This window comes from Symsagittifera roscoffensis, chromosome 3 (genome assembly GCF_963678635.1).
Source record: "Symsagittifera roscoffensis chromosome 3, txSymRosc1.1, whole genome shotgun sequence".
NCBI lineage: Eukaryota > Metazoa > Xenacoelomorpha > Acoela > Convolutidae > Symsagittifera > Symsagittifera roscoffensis.
In genome coordinates this window covers 29,010,334-29,029,946 of record NC_087064.1, presented here as the reverse complement: position 1 = coordinate 29,029,946, position 19,613 = coordinate 29,010,334, and the positions used below count along the sequence as shown (strand labels likewise).

The window sequence follows — 19,613 nt, the reverse complement described above, 5'->3', positions numbered from 1 at the left end:
CAATCGGTAGAGTTTTATTCCGCTGGGAAATTTAAAGTTCAAAAACCACTTTCGAAACAAGAAGTTTTTCAGCTTTTTCGCATTCTTTTTGCGCATTCTTTATCGAACAGCGTAATTTGCTTTCCTATAAGCAAATGAATTTGAATGTAATAAAAGTTACACCGTCACAGCAAAAATGCGTAGTAAAAATACCTATTTCACTTCAGAATTGTAGTATAAACAAATTAGGAGTTCAGCTCAAACATAGTAAAAATTTGAAATTGAAAAAGGAACATCGACTCTTAAAAAACTAAGCCCAATTTTTTTCACGACATGAACAGATTACAGTTGAATAGGTTAAACATAACTGTGTTTATTACACTAGAATGTCAAGAACCTTTCACAACAAACTTTCACACAGAAGCAAAGCTGTGCTTCGCAAATGCTTAATAAACCACGGACGCTTAATAAACCACAAACTCTCTAGCCACAAATAAAGAAGACAGATGTTACGAAATTTCCAATGATACAGATCGTGATTATAGCAAAAGTGCCACCGAATGAACACTTTTTATGAACACTTTTATTTGCGAGTTAGGTTAGAAAAAAAGAAGGCTCGTACAAATACAGTAGCGCTCACAAGCTCTCTAGCGTAAAAACAATTAACAAGCAAGTTCACTTTAAAGAATACTTACGTTTCCCCAACAAAGAACCCAGTATAGGGAAATCTTTTGTCATGACTGTCGATAAACACATTTTGGACGTATAGGTTAGGATTACACGAATGCTGAAACAAAAATTAAATCATTACATACAAGCCAATCGTAACAAGCTGTTTTCCTAAAATCGTAAGGTGAACTTACATTAAAGAACCGTGCAATGTTTCCCGAGTTCATCGAGTCCAAAACCAACAATGATGTGTCGTCTTCTGAATTATGATCTGAATAAAAAAAGAGCGAAATTATTTATCTTTTAAGAGACCCATTCAAAATGTCATGGATGGATCCTGAAAATCGTAAAGCTATGCAAAAATAGTTTACATCTAACCATTATTTTCAAATCGGCGTTAGCTAAAAAGTTTCAGAGTTAAAATGTTTACCTGTTTCTGAGTTATTATCTCCACTTTTCTGGCGCTTCTTGCCTCCTTTCAGAAGCAAAACTCCATCTCGAAGCGAGTCATTTCCAGTAGCTCCGTTAGTTTCATCCAAATCAGAAAGGTCGTCCAAATCCATCCCGAAACCAGGACCGTCGGCTTCTTCGTCATCACTTGCGGGTCGTATATCTTCCAACCCTTCTTCCTCCGCAATGACTGAAGGCAAGTCCTCGGCAGAAGATGACAATTCAGCTGCTGTTATTTTGCCTGTGGGTAAAATTAAAAAGAACTAAATTGTGTAAAGTGGCAAATTCATTTGCTAGTTTAATTGATGCTAAAAAGGCTCAACTCAGTTTAATAAAATGCAGAATAATTTGTGAGCTAAATACATGCGAAGCAGACTTCATAAGCATGAGCAAAAATGACAACCAATGCGGGAATCGACTGGGCAAAGTCCAACTGAAAAGCGGCATGCCTTAACCCCTACCCGATGAAGCTGAAACACAACTAATGGCACTTGAATCAACAAATCTAAAGAACATAGTGATTACCTGGAGTCCAGGAAGGATCCGAATTTGCAGACTGTGAGAGAGATATGTTCGCCCTGAAAAAAAAAACAGATATGCAATCTTAATGGATTTTGTACGAACTATACAGCACTTTACCAATCGATAGTCTAACATATTCTCGTTAACATAGTCACCAGACCGTTGAAAAATAAACAATGAACAAAAGGAAATAACCGCAAATTATTGAACATTTTACAAATTTCGAATTTCAAAGAAAAAATCAGATGGATTTAGTGCTCTCTGAATTTCTAGAACAATTTATGATTGACTTCGTGCTAAAACTAATTCAATTTCAGAAAAATGGATAAATAGGTAACACTTTTATTCCGCTAGGAAATCTAAAAATGAAGTTACACTTTCGAAACTAGAAGTCGTTCAAGTTTTTTCGCGCCATTTGCACGTTGGTATTTGGATAAGTACAATTTACCAAATTTTCAGCAGATTGTTTCAAATTGAACTCACAAAGTGCAAATATACTTAAGTGCATTCATATAAGCATTAATATTTATGAATGCAAATCTGTATTTTTAAGTCTTTTCAAGACTTTTCCTGAGAACAAAAATCACCAAGACCTATATAAGGGTCTTCACTGCATTCATCGACTCTCAATCACGTTAAGACTCTTTGAATTTCACAAATTGCTCATATGTGGCACTTTTTCTTTGAGTTATCTCTTTCCTTGAGACAATTTTTTTCTATTCAGTTTAGAAATCATAACATAGCCAACAAACAGTCGGAAAAAAATTATGAACGCAAGTAAACAAAAAAAAACACTGACTTTAGAATTTCAAAGAAAAAGAATAGATGCCATTTAAGCTCTTTGAATTTCTATAACGATTTGCGACTGGCGCTTTTTTGATAACATTAACCCAACTTGAGAAAACTGGATCAATAGGTAAAGTTTTTATTCCGGTGGAAATCTGAAAACTAAATTCCACTTTCGAAACTATAAATTCTTCGTTTTTTTGCGCAATTTCCACGTATTTGGAGAGTGCTATTTACATAACGTTCATCAAGTGAATTTTATTTGTACTCAAAAAAGGATATATTCTTCTTAAATGCATTAATATGTATGAATGCACATCTGTAGTTATTAGAGCATTTTAAGACTTTTTCCTGAAAAAAAGGGGAAAAAATCACCAATACCTATATAAGAGTCTTCACTACGTTCAAAAATAAAAATCCCCTTTCGTAACGAGAACATTGATCACATTCTTTGTGTCCTTTACACTTTTGCTGTTTGCTATTGGAGTTTGCCTTCCTTTTCACTAAGGAAATGAACTGTACTTAAAAAGAAATCAAAATTCAAACCGCAAAAAAAATCACATTAGAGCTTTCTGAAAAAAAATAATCACGACCTTTTTAGTGAAAATCTTTTCGTTTTTTCACACTTGAACATATGCACTTTAACTACTGATATTTCCCTGCCTAAACAGCTCTAATCAAAAATGTCTGCCTGCCTTCTGTTCCGTCGCAGGAACTGCTCGTCGTCTTCCTCGTCTAGTTCGTAATCTTCTTCGTCTTCTTCTATGTCGTCTTGGCTTCCATCCTCATCCTCTTTCAAGGTTCCCGCTTTCTCCATGAAATCCAAATTCATGAGGTACGTGTCGCCAGTTACCATAGCAGCCTAAAACATAAAAACCATTCGATAAAACTGTGTTTCTTGCAATTTACCAACACCTTTACTCAAAACCTAAAATATTTACATGACTTTCTATATTCTTGATCATGAGGCGACAATTCGTAACAGTAGTTAAAACGCGGTTCACTGATTCACGCGCAGTAATCATCTCGTGTCGGATGTAAGCGCAGCGGGGCAAGCTTATGCTATTTGCAAATGCTTTGTTTTGAATTGTCGCCCTACCATTCTTGACTTGTGTGGCAAAGAGCAGCTACAGAATTTTTTCTTGCCTGTTACAAATTATTACTACAACAACGAACAGGTTCACCTATTTTTAACCGAATTCTCTCACGGTAGCGAAATAGGTCATAAAGAAGGGCAAAATCAAAAATCCTCGCGTAGATTCTTAATATTCTCAAGTCCTATGATCAGAATTTTAATTCGTTTATCACTGCCTAAATCAATGATGAACATCAATAACTGACCATTTCAGCAGCGAACTTTGTCATGAGTTCTCCAGAGTAATTGCAAATGAAGGTTCCGGCTGGAATGTAGTCTAGAGATCGGACACCCCAACCCTTCTTTTCGGTCATGAATAGCTCCAGTCTCACTTGAAGACCCAACTGCACTACACTGTTGTAACAAGTCTCCTTATTGCACGAGCAATTTGAATTGCACTCATACAGGCTATAATAAAGAAAAATCAGAGTCACTTTTTAACAATTCATCGCAAAGTCTAAAGAGAGTATGTAGAAAGAAGGCCTCATATCTGTTTTGAGAATCCATGCAAATTTTATCGTCGTTACTCAACTAATACCAATTTACCGACATATAACAGGTACATTATCTCTAGTAATTAACGCGCTAGAGAATTTATAGCTGCGCTATCCAATTTCTAGTCGTAACAAAAACTTGACAACTTGCTCAAAAACGGATAGAAATCGAGCTTACCCAAACTCATGTCGAGTTGTTAATCTTCGGTGATTGAAACCCGCATTCGAATACGTAAGCTTCCGCTTCGACTTTCCATTTCTTCCCATCCTCGTTGTTTCAATGGTCAATTGTGCACATGCGCATTTCTTCTTATCCTTGCAATTATCCGTGCAGTCGCAGCACGCTTGAAACCCAGGGTCCGTTTTCATCATCGCAATTACTTCAGCACTTGGTTGGCGCTCTAAGATATATTTTCCGAAGATTGGAACTGAATCATCGATCTTGTTGACTACTCTAATTGGCCGCTTCTCAACACCGTGAGACACGTCTTCTTTCACCAAGAAAGTTTCGGTTTCCAACTCGACCGAATCAAAAATATTAGCAATTAATGGGTCGAAGCAAAACTTGTCAATCCCTATACTACATTTTGTGGAAAGTAAATAAGCACCCAACTCTTCGATGTTTCTTAGGCGCTTCCCACAAGGGCTTCGGTACACCACGGCTACTTTGGGATTGTCGCCTTTGAACGCCGGTGCTTTCGTGTGGCAAAACTCCCGCTCAAAACCGGCAAACACTGGCGTTTGTAAGAGACATTTAGCTCCTCTCTCTTCGTCTTTTGGTGCTGATGGTACTTGCAGACACTTATATGAACATTTTTTGTGCCACTTTGCGTATGTGCGTTTTGCTTCTGGAATGAATTCAGTTGCCCATTTTTTCCCTCCAAACCACCTTGGGTTAGAAGATAGGTCTTCAGCTGAAAAAGATAAATGCTTATTCTTAGATCAGCTACTTATGCGCTGAAGGACAGCAAAAAACACGGAAGTGAAACTGCTCTTCTCACCACTTGCGATACCAAACAAGAAAGCCGCCAAGTCGTAAGGACAGCAAAAAAATAAACACAAAGCCAAGCTGCGCTTCGCACCAACCAAATCTATCAAAATGAATAAGGCTACTTTTGAAAGAAAAACATGCCAAGACAACAGAATAGGAAATAAGCATAGGAAAAAAATTACCAAGCAGTAATAAAGCCGAAAATACTTTAGCAAAAACCCTTTAAGCCGAAAAAAAAATCAACAAGTCCTAAAACTTATTAAGTTAAGAAGTCCCCTCACGCTCAAAACCCACACATACATAAAGTTTTATTCGCTCCTCAAATGAAACAAAAACAGACAACTAAGCCGATATAATATAAGCCAAAAAAAAGAAAAAAAAATTGTTGTCATGAAAAACTATAATTTCTATTAAGATTTTAGCAACTATTGCAATCCAGAAAAGAGCACAAAAATTATTTTTCTATTAAAACTACACCAAGTTAGGCCACAGCCTATAAACTATAAGTCTAAATCAATAAGGCAGAAAAAACTAAAAAAAAAGAAAATACCCGAAGTCAACGCCAGGAAATCGAAACACTAAAATCAACTACAATCTGAACTGCGTACAGAAAAAAAATTCTACGTTGTGGCAACTAAGCCAACAAGAACAAACCATAAGCAGTCAAATATATTGCCAAAGCCAACAATTTTTTTGAATTGGAATAATTCCTGTTTGAAAAAAATTCCTGTCAGGTTCGAACTTAGCACCTTTGCCATCTCAGGCGTAATCATTAACTCCAGCCCAAGTTTGCCGGAGACGCATAGAAATTTGAATTTATTATGAACAACCCAAACTTACCATTTCTAACTTGGACCATTCTGTGAACAAAGTTATCTACGGGAAAAACGTCTAAAACCCGTAGCAAAACCCGTGCTTATCGCAAGGGTAATCACAAATACATTACATCATATTTGACAAGATTGAATTAAAATGTAAACAATTTCAAGTCACACAGCTTCTTTCAAAGGTAAAATTGATCATGTTGGACTTGCAACAAGAACAAAAAGCTGTATCAGCTCCAACTGGCTTGTGTATAAGCCGGAAAATTCCACCTTAATAAATGTTATAAATTATGCTAGCCACTTACTATCATCATGTTTCGAAGTCGATCTTGTTCTCTCAGAGGGCGCCGGAGTGGAATTGCCAGTTGTGCTAGTAATTGCTTTAATTTCTTTCTCTTTCGACCCAATTATTCGATTCGCAGGATCCTTTTCCGCATTTCTACTTGCGTCATTTGAATCCGAAACAGGAAGACTCTCACTTTGCTCTTCACTCTCATCCTCAGAAGAACTCAGAATGTGGATCACTCTTGAAAGGGCTGAAGTGCTGCCTCTGTTTGTTACGCTGCTCACTGACTTAGCCGATGAGTTTTTGTTTTCGGCGTCATTTGACACAGATTTTAATGGGTTTGATTGCAGCATTTTGGTGATGTATCGTTTCACTGACTCAATCCGGTCGGAACCTCGGAAGATCCATTCGAATCTGTTTTTCTCACCGTCTGCGTCTTCGAAAGTGACCTTGATGATGTTGCAGTCCACTTCAGTTATGGTTGCCTGCGACCTGGAAAAAAAATATGCAATGGAAAAATTCAACAGAACACGTTGCAAGACGCTTTCTCATTTCGAAACCCGCCACTAACTTAGTTTTTAAAAAACTAACCCCGCATTTAGTTCAAAAAGCTAATTAATTAATTCGGTTCAAAAACCTAATTAATTTTGGCCAATCTACTTAAGCATCAAGCAATGCGCATCAATTTTTCTGATTTATTGTTATGTAGAAACCATAGCACTGACCATCGTTTGTAGTCTTTGACTGTGATCGGCTTTCCAACAACTGGGTCCTGAAGAAGGAACCTCTTCGGATGGAAGTGGAAGTACACCTGGAGGAATGTAGCCATCTCCTTGTCCACCACTTCTTTCCACATTTCACTCTGATCTTCGGTCAGCAGGTGGAATACGGACCCATGTGGGATGTATTGCACTTGTCCTGTGTCGAAGAACACCAGGTACCTGCAACGACTAGAGGAGAGATACCAATAAAAGCAGTAGAGAATTATATTCAAAGTCACGACTTACAAAAATAACAGGTGAAAAGAATTTCAAAAAATATCTCAATTGCATCATGTAATCATTCTCTGTGCCTCTAACTTGCGTCTATTCACAAAAGTCGGAGAATATGTTTTTTGAGTACTAACTCACCTGTTCTTGTTGTCCGAATTCTTCCCAGGAACTACTTTACTATTCGGAGTCTCGCCAATTACTCCAGTTTCCATTATAGTTCTCTTATTCGGACAGTCCTCCAATCGACCTTTACCCTCGTGTGCATCGTGACTGAACAAAGCCAGCACTCTGGAGCCTACTGCATAGGTCACACGATTCAACGAGAATCCAAATGCAATTTGTTTAGCTTGATTGTAGCTGTGTTCTTGGTTAGCATCCCTGTACTTGACCCGGTAGAGGTCTTCGCCTTCTGGCCCAGGAGTCCTGCTTACTATGTTTCCCTTCATCCACTTTCTGTTCTTCCTCTTGAAACCGAAAACTGAGATTCCCCGATGGATCGGTGTGTTCGTTCTCCTTTAATAAAAACTGACTTCCTGGCTTCAGAGATCATTTATAGCCATTATCGTAATTATATTTGATTACATGTATAGTCAACCAAATGGTCAAGGGAGGATCGAGAACTTTCTCCAGGTGGGGGGGGGGGGGGGAGAGCTAGTTTCATTTAATAAATTTATTGACCTATTTTAAGGCCGACCAAATTAATTTTTTCCGGGATCAGCAATAACACAATAAATTACCATATTTTGAAAACAAATATCAGCACCGCCGTCAAAATTGTAACAACCAGGCCCACGTGATTTCGGGACTCTTTTTTGAGGTTTTAACCGAAAAATAGCGTTTCTTCAGCGAGTGCTCCGGCTCAAAATTAGTACAAAATCTCGCCTTTAGAAATGATTGACGCCTTTTGTACATAATGTCTGCTTTAGAAAAAAAGAATGGACAATAGTACCAAAGGATGGTGAGGGGAGGAGGCATCCCCCTAAATCCGCACCTGCAAATGGTTATAATTAATTCACATGTTTTTGAGAAAAAAAATGACAATTCATGAATGGAATCCGGTGTCTTTTACCCATCTGTAAGAATAATTTACACAGAGGCAAAGCTGTGCTCCGCAAACACTAGCGCGAACAAACCAAAAAGCAGCTGTTGAGTTCTAAAAAGTGCACAATGAGAAAAAGTAAAAATAAGCCTCGAATTAGTAAAAATTTGGCTTTTCTCGGACTCAAAACTAGGACCAACTGCGACCTAGAAGTTACAAGTCTCACGCTGTAACCTCTCAGTCACAGACTCTTAGTCCTTCACAAACACTAGACACAAATAAAGCCTAGAACAGATGCTATGAAATTTCTAATGCTACAGATCGTGATTATAGCAAAAGCAACAGAAGTGAACACTTTTAATGAACACTTTTACTTCCGAGTTAGGTTAGAAAAAAGACGGTTCGTACTAAAACAGTAGCTGCTTGTTAGCGTAAATAACTACATAGTCGATTATTCAAACACCAAATCAGCTAGCTGAATACTAAACATGACGTAAAATTTTCGCGAAAGGACTAAAATAGCAAACAGACAAATGGAAAACAGTCAGGGAACGCGAGGAAAATTTTTTGGCTTTGACCCTTATGAATTTCAAGACGAATTTATGATTGAAATTTTTTGATACAATTAACTCAACGTGAGAAAACTGGATTTATTCCGCTGGGAAATCTTGTAAATCAAATTCCCTTTTAGAAACTAGAAATCGTTCACGCTTTTTTGCGCCATTACCACGTTCGTATTGGGAGAGTGCAATTTACTAGTTTTAAGCAGATTAATTTCAATTGAATTCAAAAAAAGCATATATATTTATCCGGGTATCCGGAATATGAGACGACAGCTGTAAAGACGACAACCATTTTTGACGGGACTTTAAGACGACACTACGCGAAATTTTCCAATGATATTTCTGACAAAAATAAACCAGTTGAAATCAAACAGTTCATTTGGAATGTATTAAAACTGGCTTGTCTTAATGTTCTGTCGTCTTATTTGTCCAGTACCGCCTAAGTTCATTCATAAATGCATGAATATGTATGAATGCACATCTGTAGTTATTAGAGATTTTTAAGATTTTCCTTAAAGGGAAAAATCACCAAGACCTATATAAGAGTCTTCATACTACGTTTATCGACTTTTAAATAAGTTAAACACGACCTAGCTTAAAAATTGAACTCATAATCTTTGAAAAATCCTATTTATAAGGAAGATTATGTCAATCAATACGTACAGGTGTGTCTTCAATAACTTCTTTTGTTCTACAGCAGACGCTTCAACAGGCACTACTTCAATTTCATCGTCAGATTGGTGATCTTTTTTTTCAGAGACTGCAGCCTCAGTTTTTGAATCCATAGGATCTACAACGTCAGACACTTCTGAGGCATTGTTGGCGAACTCGGACGACAGAACCGACGGAGCAGGTTCAGTAGTTTCATCACAAGCTTCCACAAGAGCGGTTTTGTTTTGCGGAGGAACAGATACTATGCTGTCAACTTCTAAAGACTGTAGCTCGATTGTTTCTCGGATATCCATTTCAACTGTTTGTGCATTCTCTGGAAAAAACTGGCCAGTTAAAGATTCCGTAACTTAAGTAAATGACAGTTGTGATGAAAGAATTAGTGACAGCGAACTGCAAATGAGAAGACACTAAAGAGATAGCAGTTCAAGAAAACGTTAATAATCCTCTATTATAAAATGAGAAAAAAACATCCTTTTGAACTTCTTATTTCATTCGAAAGTACAACCCAATTGTCAATCAGAATTAACAAATTGAGAACCTCTTGGATCTATTCTATGACTGCATTTAACTTTTGCATCTTTGATGTTAAATCTCGAAACGGGATACATTACTCTGCACAAATTAATTGTCACTACAAACCCCCTCCATTCACCTCAAGCATTTTCGCTCAATTTCTCGCATGATTTTCATCAGATTTAATCAGAAGTTGCGGAGAAAATCACGGCTCTATTAAAATGGCCTTTTTGTCCATCAAAAGTTCAAGTCACATGGTAATTTTGACCCGCGCGAATTAAGTACTACTTTTGAGTAGCAATTGGCGTATAGTTGCGGATGATAGACTAAACGATGCGCGTTTATAGAATAACATAAGCGACACTTTGCCCTGCCACCAAAATTTTTTGAAAACACTTATGTATACGTCGCTCAACAATCAGTTTGTTAATTCGAATTTTAAATTTATGAAGCCCGTAACCTGCAAACAGTGGTAAAATTTTTCAAACAATTAGGACGAGAATAAGACGAAAGATTTGAAAACAATTTCGTGGTTATAGCCCCAATATGATCTAGGTGCGTACTTACACTTATCACCTGATAATAGAAAATTCAGGAAATAACAGGTCTAGAAGTAAACAGAGCCAACAAACAGTTGGAAAAGAGAAGAAACAGAAAACAATACTGACTTGTTTTTTGAAATCCCGAACTTCGAATTTCAAAGACAAAAATAGATGGCCTTAAAGCTCTTTGAATTTCTAGAACAATTTATGCTTGACCATTTATTGATAAAATGAACTTAATTTGAGCTAACTGGAGCAATAGGTAAATTTTTCATTCCGGAGCAATAGGTAATTCATTTTCACAACTGGAGCAATAGGTAAATTTTTATTTTCATTCGGTAATGCTGAAAAATAAAACCTACACTACTTTGGGATATCCATTTTTGGCTGACGGACTCAAGAATTTTTCTTAAGACGCCTTGGGCGCCCATATATACTAATTTTAAGAGAGGGGGGGGGGGGGGGTAGGGGGGTGTTAGCGCGCTCCGAAAAAAGCGATTTTTTGATAAACATTTGCCAAAAATTGCGTAAAAACGCTATTTTTGGCCTTTTCTCTAAATTTTGACTGCGGAGCAGAATTTTTTGCCGAAACAGGGTCTTTTTAGAGCTTTGGGAGAGCTCGGAAAATCATTTTGGTCGACCGAAAAAAAAGAAAAAAGGTCGACAAAACTGACGAAAATTTACGAAAAGGTCGACAAAACCTAGACAACCCCCCTCCGCGAAAATCCTAGATCCGCCCCTGAATAAAACCCATTCAAACATAGCCAACTATTTTGGAAGAGTAATTAACGCAGGGAAACTGAAAAAAAACTGACATGTTTTTTTTTCAAGATCATTCAACTTTTGAATTTCGAAGAAAAAAAAAAGATGGCCTTAAAGCTCTTTGAATTTTTAGAACAATCTATGATGGACATTTTTTTTTGTTAAAATTGACCCAATTCGAGAAAACTGGATCAATAGGCAAAACTTTTATTTTGCTGGGAAACCTGACATTTCATTTCCATTTTCGAAATTAGAAGTCGATCACGTTTTTCGCGACCTTTACAATTTTGCTGTTCGATAGTGGAGTTTGCCTTCCTTTTAACAATAGAAATGCACTGAATTAAAAAAAAAATCAGAAGTCAAACAGCGAAAAATCAAAATTGAGCGTGAACAAATTTTAAGACTTTTTCCTGAAAAAAAAATCAGCAAGACCTATATAAGAGTACTCATTACGTTCAATACTCTTAATAAAATCCACGTGTACGAAAGTCCCAAGCTGAAAGTTGTTTTGTTAGGATTCAATAATAAAGCAAGTTGAATTTTTTGTAAGAAAAGTTGTTTACGGTGAAAAAAGTCTTGCAAGTCTAAAAAGTTGAAAGATTGCAATCGGTTTGCACTTTCGTTTACATTCATTAACTGAAACCAATTTTTGAAAATTCAATAATTCTAGCCTTTTTCATTGTTGTGAACTGCGGATTCAGACGATTGGGCGAAGACAGACACCTCACTACCCGATGTCTCTTTATTTGAACTGTACAACTGCCCGCCCTGTGTCAGAAGATGCTGATGAAAGGTCGATTGCAAAGATCCCATCGGAAACATAGAAACCGCAGGAGCCATAGAAGAAGGCTGGGGAACATTTAAAGGCCCCGAAATGAGCTGAGCGGAAGTGAGGATTTCATAATTTCGATTTTCAGCTGCAGAAGTCACTGGGACTGATACTACGCTTTGTGCTTCTTGATCACTGCTCGTGTTCTGTTCCATTGGCTCACAACTTAATTGAGATGTTGAATCTTTTGAATCCAGAGAAGATTCAGATATCGGCTCCGATGCTGAACGAGTAAATTCACAATGAGAAAGTGAAATGAAATGTGCGTTTTTGGTTAGAAAAAAGACTCGTATAATTACAGAAGCTCAACTGCTGCGATATAATGGAAGAGAAGATAGCTGCAACTTCAGACAAGCTTGTAAACACAGCGAACAATTGTTTCAGAAATAAAAAAATTAAGAAACAAATTTCTAAAATTTATTAAACTTTCCAAAACAAACTTTTCACTCTAACTATTGATAGAAAACTTCTTTTTTGAAACATTTTTTTTTCCAGTCATTGATAGAGCAGTTTCTGTCATTGATTAGAGCAGTTTCCAAGCTTCCTAATTGATTTTTCCAAAAATAGTTTAAAAATTATGCAAAACTCATAATCATCAATTATAATAAACATACAATTACATGTTTTTGTACAAGGTACAGCAAACTTTTTTATCACCATGAAATCCAAAAACGGCAGAGCGGCACAATTTTCCTTCAAACTTTACAAAAAAAATCATATGGAAGCTCTTTAATATCAATTTTTTATTGTGTGTCAATTTTTGACACAGTGGGGAAGCTGAGCTTCGCACCACTTGCGATATAAATTTGATTAATAAATCAAACGGAAAAACCTGAAAAAAAAATCAAGTAAAAAAGCGGTCTCAAGCAGTTGTGATACCTCTATGCCAGATGCGATGGATAGCTTTATAATTACACAGCGGTAGCAAAGCCGAAAATACCTGAGCAGAAACCTTTCATGCCGAAACAAAATAAAAATCTTAACTAATAAAATATATTTTTTGTCCCTTTTCCCCCAGAGCACACATATGCACACAAACTTTTTCGATCCCCGAACGACGCAATAAGAGGCCACTAGGTCGATATAAATTAAGCCCAAACTCATTAACCCGATAAAGACAAAAAATGAAGAAAAAAGAAATTTTGACAAATAGAGTTGGTAAAATTAGTATTAAACCAGTACTAAAAATTTCAATTCGGTCGGATTTTTAAAATGCTAAAATACTTGAAGCAAGACCAGTGAAAATTGTTTAGAGCTGAATAAAAACCATTCTTAGATCTGGCAACTGAGCCGATAAAACATAAGCTGAAAAATAATAGGCCGAATTTTTTTTTGAACCGGGTCATTTACCGTTTGAAAAAAAAAACAGGTCCTAGACAGATTCGAACCCGAGACATTTTCCATCCCAGGCGTATTCGTTACCTCCAGCCTATTGCAGGATACACTAACAAACTGAATTGATTATGAACCAAGAAACCACGAAACTAGATGAGTCCTCTGGAGAAAGTTCTTTACGGGAAAAAAAGATCTAGTACCCGATTGCAATACACTTGCTTATCGCAAGGGTAATAAACCCAACTAGAGAAAACTGGATTGAAAAGTTTTCTCATAGATTTTTCTAAAAAAGATTGAAAAATTATGCAAAACTCAAAACCAACAATTATAACAAACAGGCAGTTAAAGGTTATTATTTTACTCAACGAGAGGAAATCCAAAAACGGCAGACTTTTTCAACGAATTTCACAAAAAAAATCATCTGGAAGCTTTCTTTTAAATTTCAGTTTATATCCACTGCAAATAATATAACAAACAAAATCCAATTTTGGAGCTAAAAATCAAGCTCCATTTTTTTGAGAGATCATTCCACTTTTGCTTATATAGAGCGTATTTTCCCTTCCACTTAGCAAATAATCAGAATGACAACTACAGAGAAATCAAATGTATTCGTTCACATAAGAGGCAAAATTGAGCTTAGCGTCAATCAGAAAATGGCAAGCTACTCGACCATAATTGACATGAGAGCTAAAAAAATTCTTTAAACAGAGCTAAAAATTCTTTAGACAACAAACAGTTGGAACAAAGACAAATGAAAACTCAAAAATAACTTTGTTTTTTAATTTTCACATTTTTTCAAAAAATTAGCCAAAGTTGAGAAAAACGGTTAAATAGCTGGAATTTTTTTTCCGCTGGAGACTCTTAAAAAAGAGGCGAAGCAATGCTTCGCACCACTTGCAGTACGACAAGATTCCCGAAACCGGGTTCCTGGATTGAACACCAGAGAATTAACCAGAGAATTGGCACGGTAGCTTTCCAGTTCAGTCAAAAAGTTTCCAAATACCGTCAAAGTTTTAAGGGCAATAACCTTTTTCTTACAAACATTGGACTTAGCCCATTACAAAAGTAGGCGTTCAACAACCTATTATTTCGATTAAACGTATAATATCAGATTTGGCAAGATAGTTATCGAGAAAATCCCAAAAAAAAACGATCAACCAATCAAAAATTTGACATTTCCGAGAATCGGAGCTTTTTGTGTCACCATTTATGCAGAAGAGATTCTTACGACCTGTAATTTCGATTGAACCCAAAAACTCAGATTTGGGATGGTTGTTCTCGAGAAAAATTAATCTTTTTCAAAAAACAGTAAAAAAAAAATCAAAGTTGAGACTTTTCCGAGGGCCACAGTTTTTGGTGTAAAAATTTGGGCATAGTCTCTTATAAAGAAAAGCTTCCCACAACCTTGTCTTGCATTGAACTTAAATTCCCAGATATGGGAGGGTAGTTTTTGAGAATACTCAATAATTTATTTTTAAAAAAGTCAACATCAAAATTGACATTTTTGAGGGTGAGAACTTTTTGTACATCATAGTGAGTGGCCGCTAATGCAGAGGATTGCCTAAAGCAACCCGTGATCTCCTTTAGCCCACAATCTCAGATTTCAGAGTTTAACTTTCCAGAAAAAAATCAAAAAGCTTCGAAAACTCAAAACTTTGAATATCCCGAAGGACTTAACCATCTTTGGAAATGATTTTTGGCGTAGTCGCTTAGGGAGGAGCTTCATACAACCGTTCCATCCATTAAACCCAAAATCTCAAATTTGGAAGGCTAGTTTTTGAGAAAAACCAGAAAAAAATATGGGTCAAAATTTCGTTCCACAGACTTTCTGGAAGGTTGTACACAGAGGGTAAAGAAAACAAAGACCAGAGGGGTAAGCAGACACACAGTGAAGCAAGCGTTATTTTTATTGACACTTTTTTTCGGAATATCGGTAGCAGTTTTGCAAAAGTTCAAAATATTCCAAAACGTCTAAAAAATGAAATAAAAACCCAATCCCATATATTTTCATAATACCTGTTTCTATCAAAAAATTATTTTAAGCAAACCTGCCAAGCCAAAACATTGATTTTTAAATTAGGAATGGAATTAAATTTACGAAGCAGAAACAAAGTCGAAAATCTTTGATCAGAAACCATTTGAGCCGAGAAAAATTAATTTTACAAAAAAAAAACTTTTTAAGTTTCAAGTCCTCATGAAACTACAAAAAACAACACTTGCAACTATCAGGATACTTGCTTAAATCACAAAAAATTAGGATGTGACATGTAAGCCGACAAAAACTTTAGCAGACAAACCACTGTCCGACAATTCAATTTTACCAGAAAAAATTTTTTTAATTTATGCATACTGAAAAAAAAGGTGCTACCCGGATTCGAACCCCGAATCTAAGAGTACAAAGGCGAAGGTGTTACTTCTTGGGCAAGTGCGAAGAAACCTGAAAGTTACTAAGATTCAAAACAGGCGAAGTTGCACTTCGCATACACAAGCAAAAATATGACCGATAACGCTACTGGGAAAGCTGAATGAGTAAAACTTTGATTCTACAAATTTTCTTAAGTGATGCACGCCAATTATGAGTCTACATAAGTTCTAAGTGACGCAAGCCAATTTTGACGCATTAAGAGTACCAGTCAATTTAAAAAAAATACTAACTAACAGGCCTCAATTTAAAGAGCGGACGCATTTTAACAATATACGAAAAAGTCCATTTAAAAAACATCGGACCCTGCCCAGGTTCGAACCCCCTTATTTTCTTGCTGGTCTCCTTCCCTGCCTCTACGCTACAGATCCATGATACCTTGAAGCTAAAGAGCTGTTTCTACTATATAGTCTGTGTTAATATCCTTAGCATTGGCTGTACTTAATAGCTGGATCAAATTGAACTCTTTCAAAATGAACACATTTTGTCGCAACAATATTTGCGACTTAGGTTGGATAAAAAGAGAATTCATACTATAACACAAGCTATGCTTGTGTAATAATAAAGCAAGTTGAAAGTTTGCTAGAAAAGTTGTTTACGGGAAAAAAGTCTAGTTCCCGATTACAAGATACTTGCTTTCGCAAGTGTGAAAATAAAATTTCATTTTCGAAACTACAAATCGTTCGCGTTTTTGAGCCACTTTCGCTTTCACAACTTAAGATCTCAATTTTTTTAGAATGAATTTCAATTGAGCTAGAAAAATTAAACGCCAAAAATTAAACGCCAAAATTAAACGCCGAATGAATTTCAATTGAATTTAAAAAAATTAAACGCCAAACCGCAAGTTCAAATCAACACCTAGATAAGACCTAGGTAATTGTCTTAATACGTTCATTGACATATAAAATGAGAAAATTTGCTAGTACTGAAAGAGTCAATGCTTTGGTTCCACTTGAAAGAAACATAGACAACAGATGACTGAAAACGTGTAGAAGAACAAAACAGAAAAAAAAACGGATCAAAAATTTTTGAAAATATTTAAAAGGACACTTTTGTTGAAGCTTATCCTATTTAGAGAAAACTGTAACAATTTTTGAAGCTAAAAGTTATTCACAATTTTTGTAACCTTTAGCTCTTTTTGCTGTTCGATAGGGGAGTTTGCCTTCCTTTTAACAAAGAAAATGAACACAACTTGAAAAGAAATCAAAAACCAAACCACACAAAACCAAGCATGAGCATGGAAAAAATCATCACGACCTCTATAAGTTACAACTACTTCGTTCTTTTACACTTACAAACCAGCCTTTTGGACAAGTTTTCTCTTAGTTTCTTGGGGTAACAACATTTGCCAAGAAAATAAAAACACGCATACATAAAAAGTTCGACAATAAATTATACGTTAACTCTTACCTACTTCGGTAATTTTCAAATCATAAGTTTTTACTTACGCAATAATTCGGCCATTACGGCGTTCCATATATGCTGATAGTTTTCTGGTTTGGACTCCATGAGTTTCAGCAGGTTGCGAACAGTTATCCTTTTCGAGAAATCTAGACGTAGCATTTCGTCGAATTCTCCCAGACTTGTTTGAAGGTTGCCTCTTGTTTTCAGCATCTTAATTTTGTCAGTATAGCTCTTGCTCAACGCATCCGTTAGAGACTGTCTATAAATTCTCACACTAAAACACAACGATGGTAATTGATCACGAAGCATATTATTCTGACTGTTATGAGCTCTTAGTTATAGGTTCATCCGCATATTATAGCCACCCTCTCTCCAAAGTTACCTGTGAATCTCACTCTGAGCATGCAATTTTTGAAAATCAATAATATGTTGCATATGCATTTTAAACAAATACGCAATTTAAAATCTTTGAAAATCATTTTTGATACAATATTGCATTAGAATTTAAAGAATATTCGTAAATTTTTTTTTTAATATTTAGATAATTTAATTCTGGACAAATTTAGATTCTATAATCTTACCAGTGTAACTTATTATTTGATGCATAGGCACACACTTTACTGATAGGAGCCAGGCAGTATTGAACTCGCATTAATTAAGCAAATATATGAGATACTATTTCAATAGATTCTAATTTGAAACAAGGATAACCGGTTACTGTGCAAGCAATACCATTTTTTTTAAATTAGCGTCGTTTTTTCTGTGCGGTGTGATAATAAGATCTGAACAAAAAAGCAGAACTGAAGCATATTCCACAATCATAGCAATGTAAGCCAATTGGAAAATAATTTTTGTAGAAAAACGACTTGGAAAACGGGAAAAAAATCGTTAAAAAAATTCAAATTTGCAGAAATTTTTGAAGCAAAAATTGGCGCTAAAACTCCAAAAATAACTTTACTCAAGTAAAATTAAGTTTTTATGGCTAAAATTAAGCAATAATAGGCTATTGTAAGCCTGCACGCTCAACAAATTAGCTTGAAATTAGACCATAAATAAAAATTTCAAACTGGTTTTTCTCGACACTGCGAAATCTTTTCAAAATTTTTCAATGTCGTTCAAATCACGACTGAAGGGCTTTAATATGATATATCAATCGATCCATTCCGATTATTATTGATTTACTTGATTTTACGTGGAAAATCAAAAAATAATAAGAAAAATGAAACACACCCGAATACAAAGTTCCTCCACATTTTTCAAATGGTCTGAACATTTATACGACGTTGAAGAAATCCTTGGTCTTTAAAATGCAGCTGATAACGCCTCGACAGAATAACTGCTTTTATAAGGCAAAAGTACGATAAAAACTGAAGGGACTAAAAAAATGAGATGAAGTTGTTGAAAGGGCATAACAAAATTTGAATGATTTTCTTACTTTTCACAACGACCATCCAATTTATCTGCAAGTTGTATTCGACGCTCCAGCGATCCGATCATCAATGCCTTTTCTTCCAAACTGGTGTCGATGCACTGCAAAGCCTCTGCTAAAAATAGAACATATATGATATACGTAGTAGTTACTTAGTGAACTTGCATCTCTCTCTCTCTCTCTCTCTCTCTCTTTCTCTTTCTTTCTATCTTTCTCTCTCTCTCTATCTATCTCTCTCTCTCTCTCTCTCTCTCTCTCACACACACACACACACACACACACACAACACAACACAACACACACACACTCACACACACACACACACACATATATACACATACACACACGCACAGACGAGAAAAAGAAAAGAACTGAGTCAAAACAGAGTGGCGAAGCTGAGCTTCGCACCACTTGCTAAGCAATATTTATAGGATGAGTGCACAGTGATGGTAAAAAATTAGCAAAAATAACTTCAAAAGATGTTACAATTGAAAGAAGAAGTAAAAAACGCGAAAAAAAAACTTAAAACAAAAACAAAGCCAACTGAAAGTTGGAAAAGAGTTAACAACGCAAAGAAACAGAAAAAAATTGTTTTTTGAAAAAATCTCCGTCTTCGAACTTCAAAGAAAAAAAGATGGCCTTCAACCTCTTTCTAGAAGTTTATAATTGACAATTTTTCATGAAACTAACCCAATTTGAGAAAACTGGATCAATACGTAAAGACTTTATTTAGCTCGGAAATCTGATAATTAAATTCCACTTTCGAAACTAGAAGTCGATCACGTTTTTCGTGACCTTTACACTTTTGCTGTTCGATAGTGGAGTTTGCTTCCTTTTGACAAGGGAAATGCACTGAACTTGAAAGGAAATCGAAAGTCAAACCTCGAAAAATCGAAATTAGACGCGAACAAATTTTAATACTATTTTCCTTTAAGACCTATATAAGAGTTTTCACTACGTTCTTTACTCTTAAAA

General features: G+C 35.9%; 1 protein-coding gene across 3 annotated transcripts in view; it reads right to left on the bottom strand.

Annotated features, from left to right (window-relative positions):
• Positions 1-19,613, bottom strand: part of LOC134842897 (histone-lysine N-methyltransferase SETDB1-like) — a 31,879-nt gene that overhangs the window by 3,730 nt on the left and 8,536 nt on the right. For 2 of the 3 annotated variants that reach the window (XM_063859411.1, XM_063859412.1), the window contains exons 2-15: positions 18,645-18,753; positions 17,254-17,483; positions 11,891-12,271; positions 9,394-9,715; positions 7,267-7,641; positions 6,862-7,077; positions 6,156-6,628; positions 4,214-4,949; positions 3,748-3,949; positions 3,102-3,268; positions 1,624-1,676; positions 1,079-1,339; positions 843-919; positions 675-766 (exon numbers count right to left, since the gene is read on the bottom strand). In XM_063859411.1, the coding sequence (XP_063715481.1) occupies positions 675-766; positions 843-919; positions 1,079-1,339; positions 1,624-1,676; positions 3,102-3,268; positions 3,748-3,949; positions 4,214-4,949; positions 6,156-6,628; positions 6,862-7,077; positions 7,267-7,641; positions 9,394-9,715; positions 11,891-12,271; positions 17,254-17,483; positions 18,645-18,753 (3,694 nt within the window). The remainder of the gene's footprint in view (positions 1-674; positions 767-842; positions 920-1,078; positions 1,340-1,623; positions 1,677-3,101; positions 3,269-3,747; positions 3,950-4,213; positions 4,950-6,155; positions 6,629-6,861; positions 7,078-7,266; positions 7,642-9,393; positions 9,716-11,890; positions 12,272-17,253; positions 17,484-18,644; positions 18,754-19,613) is intronic. The other variant, XM_063859413.1, reaches the window with a different exon arrangement.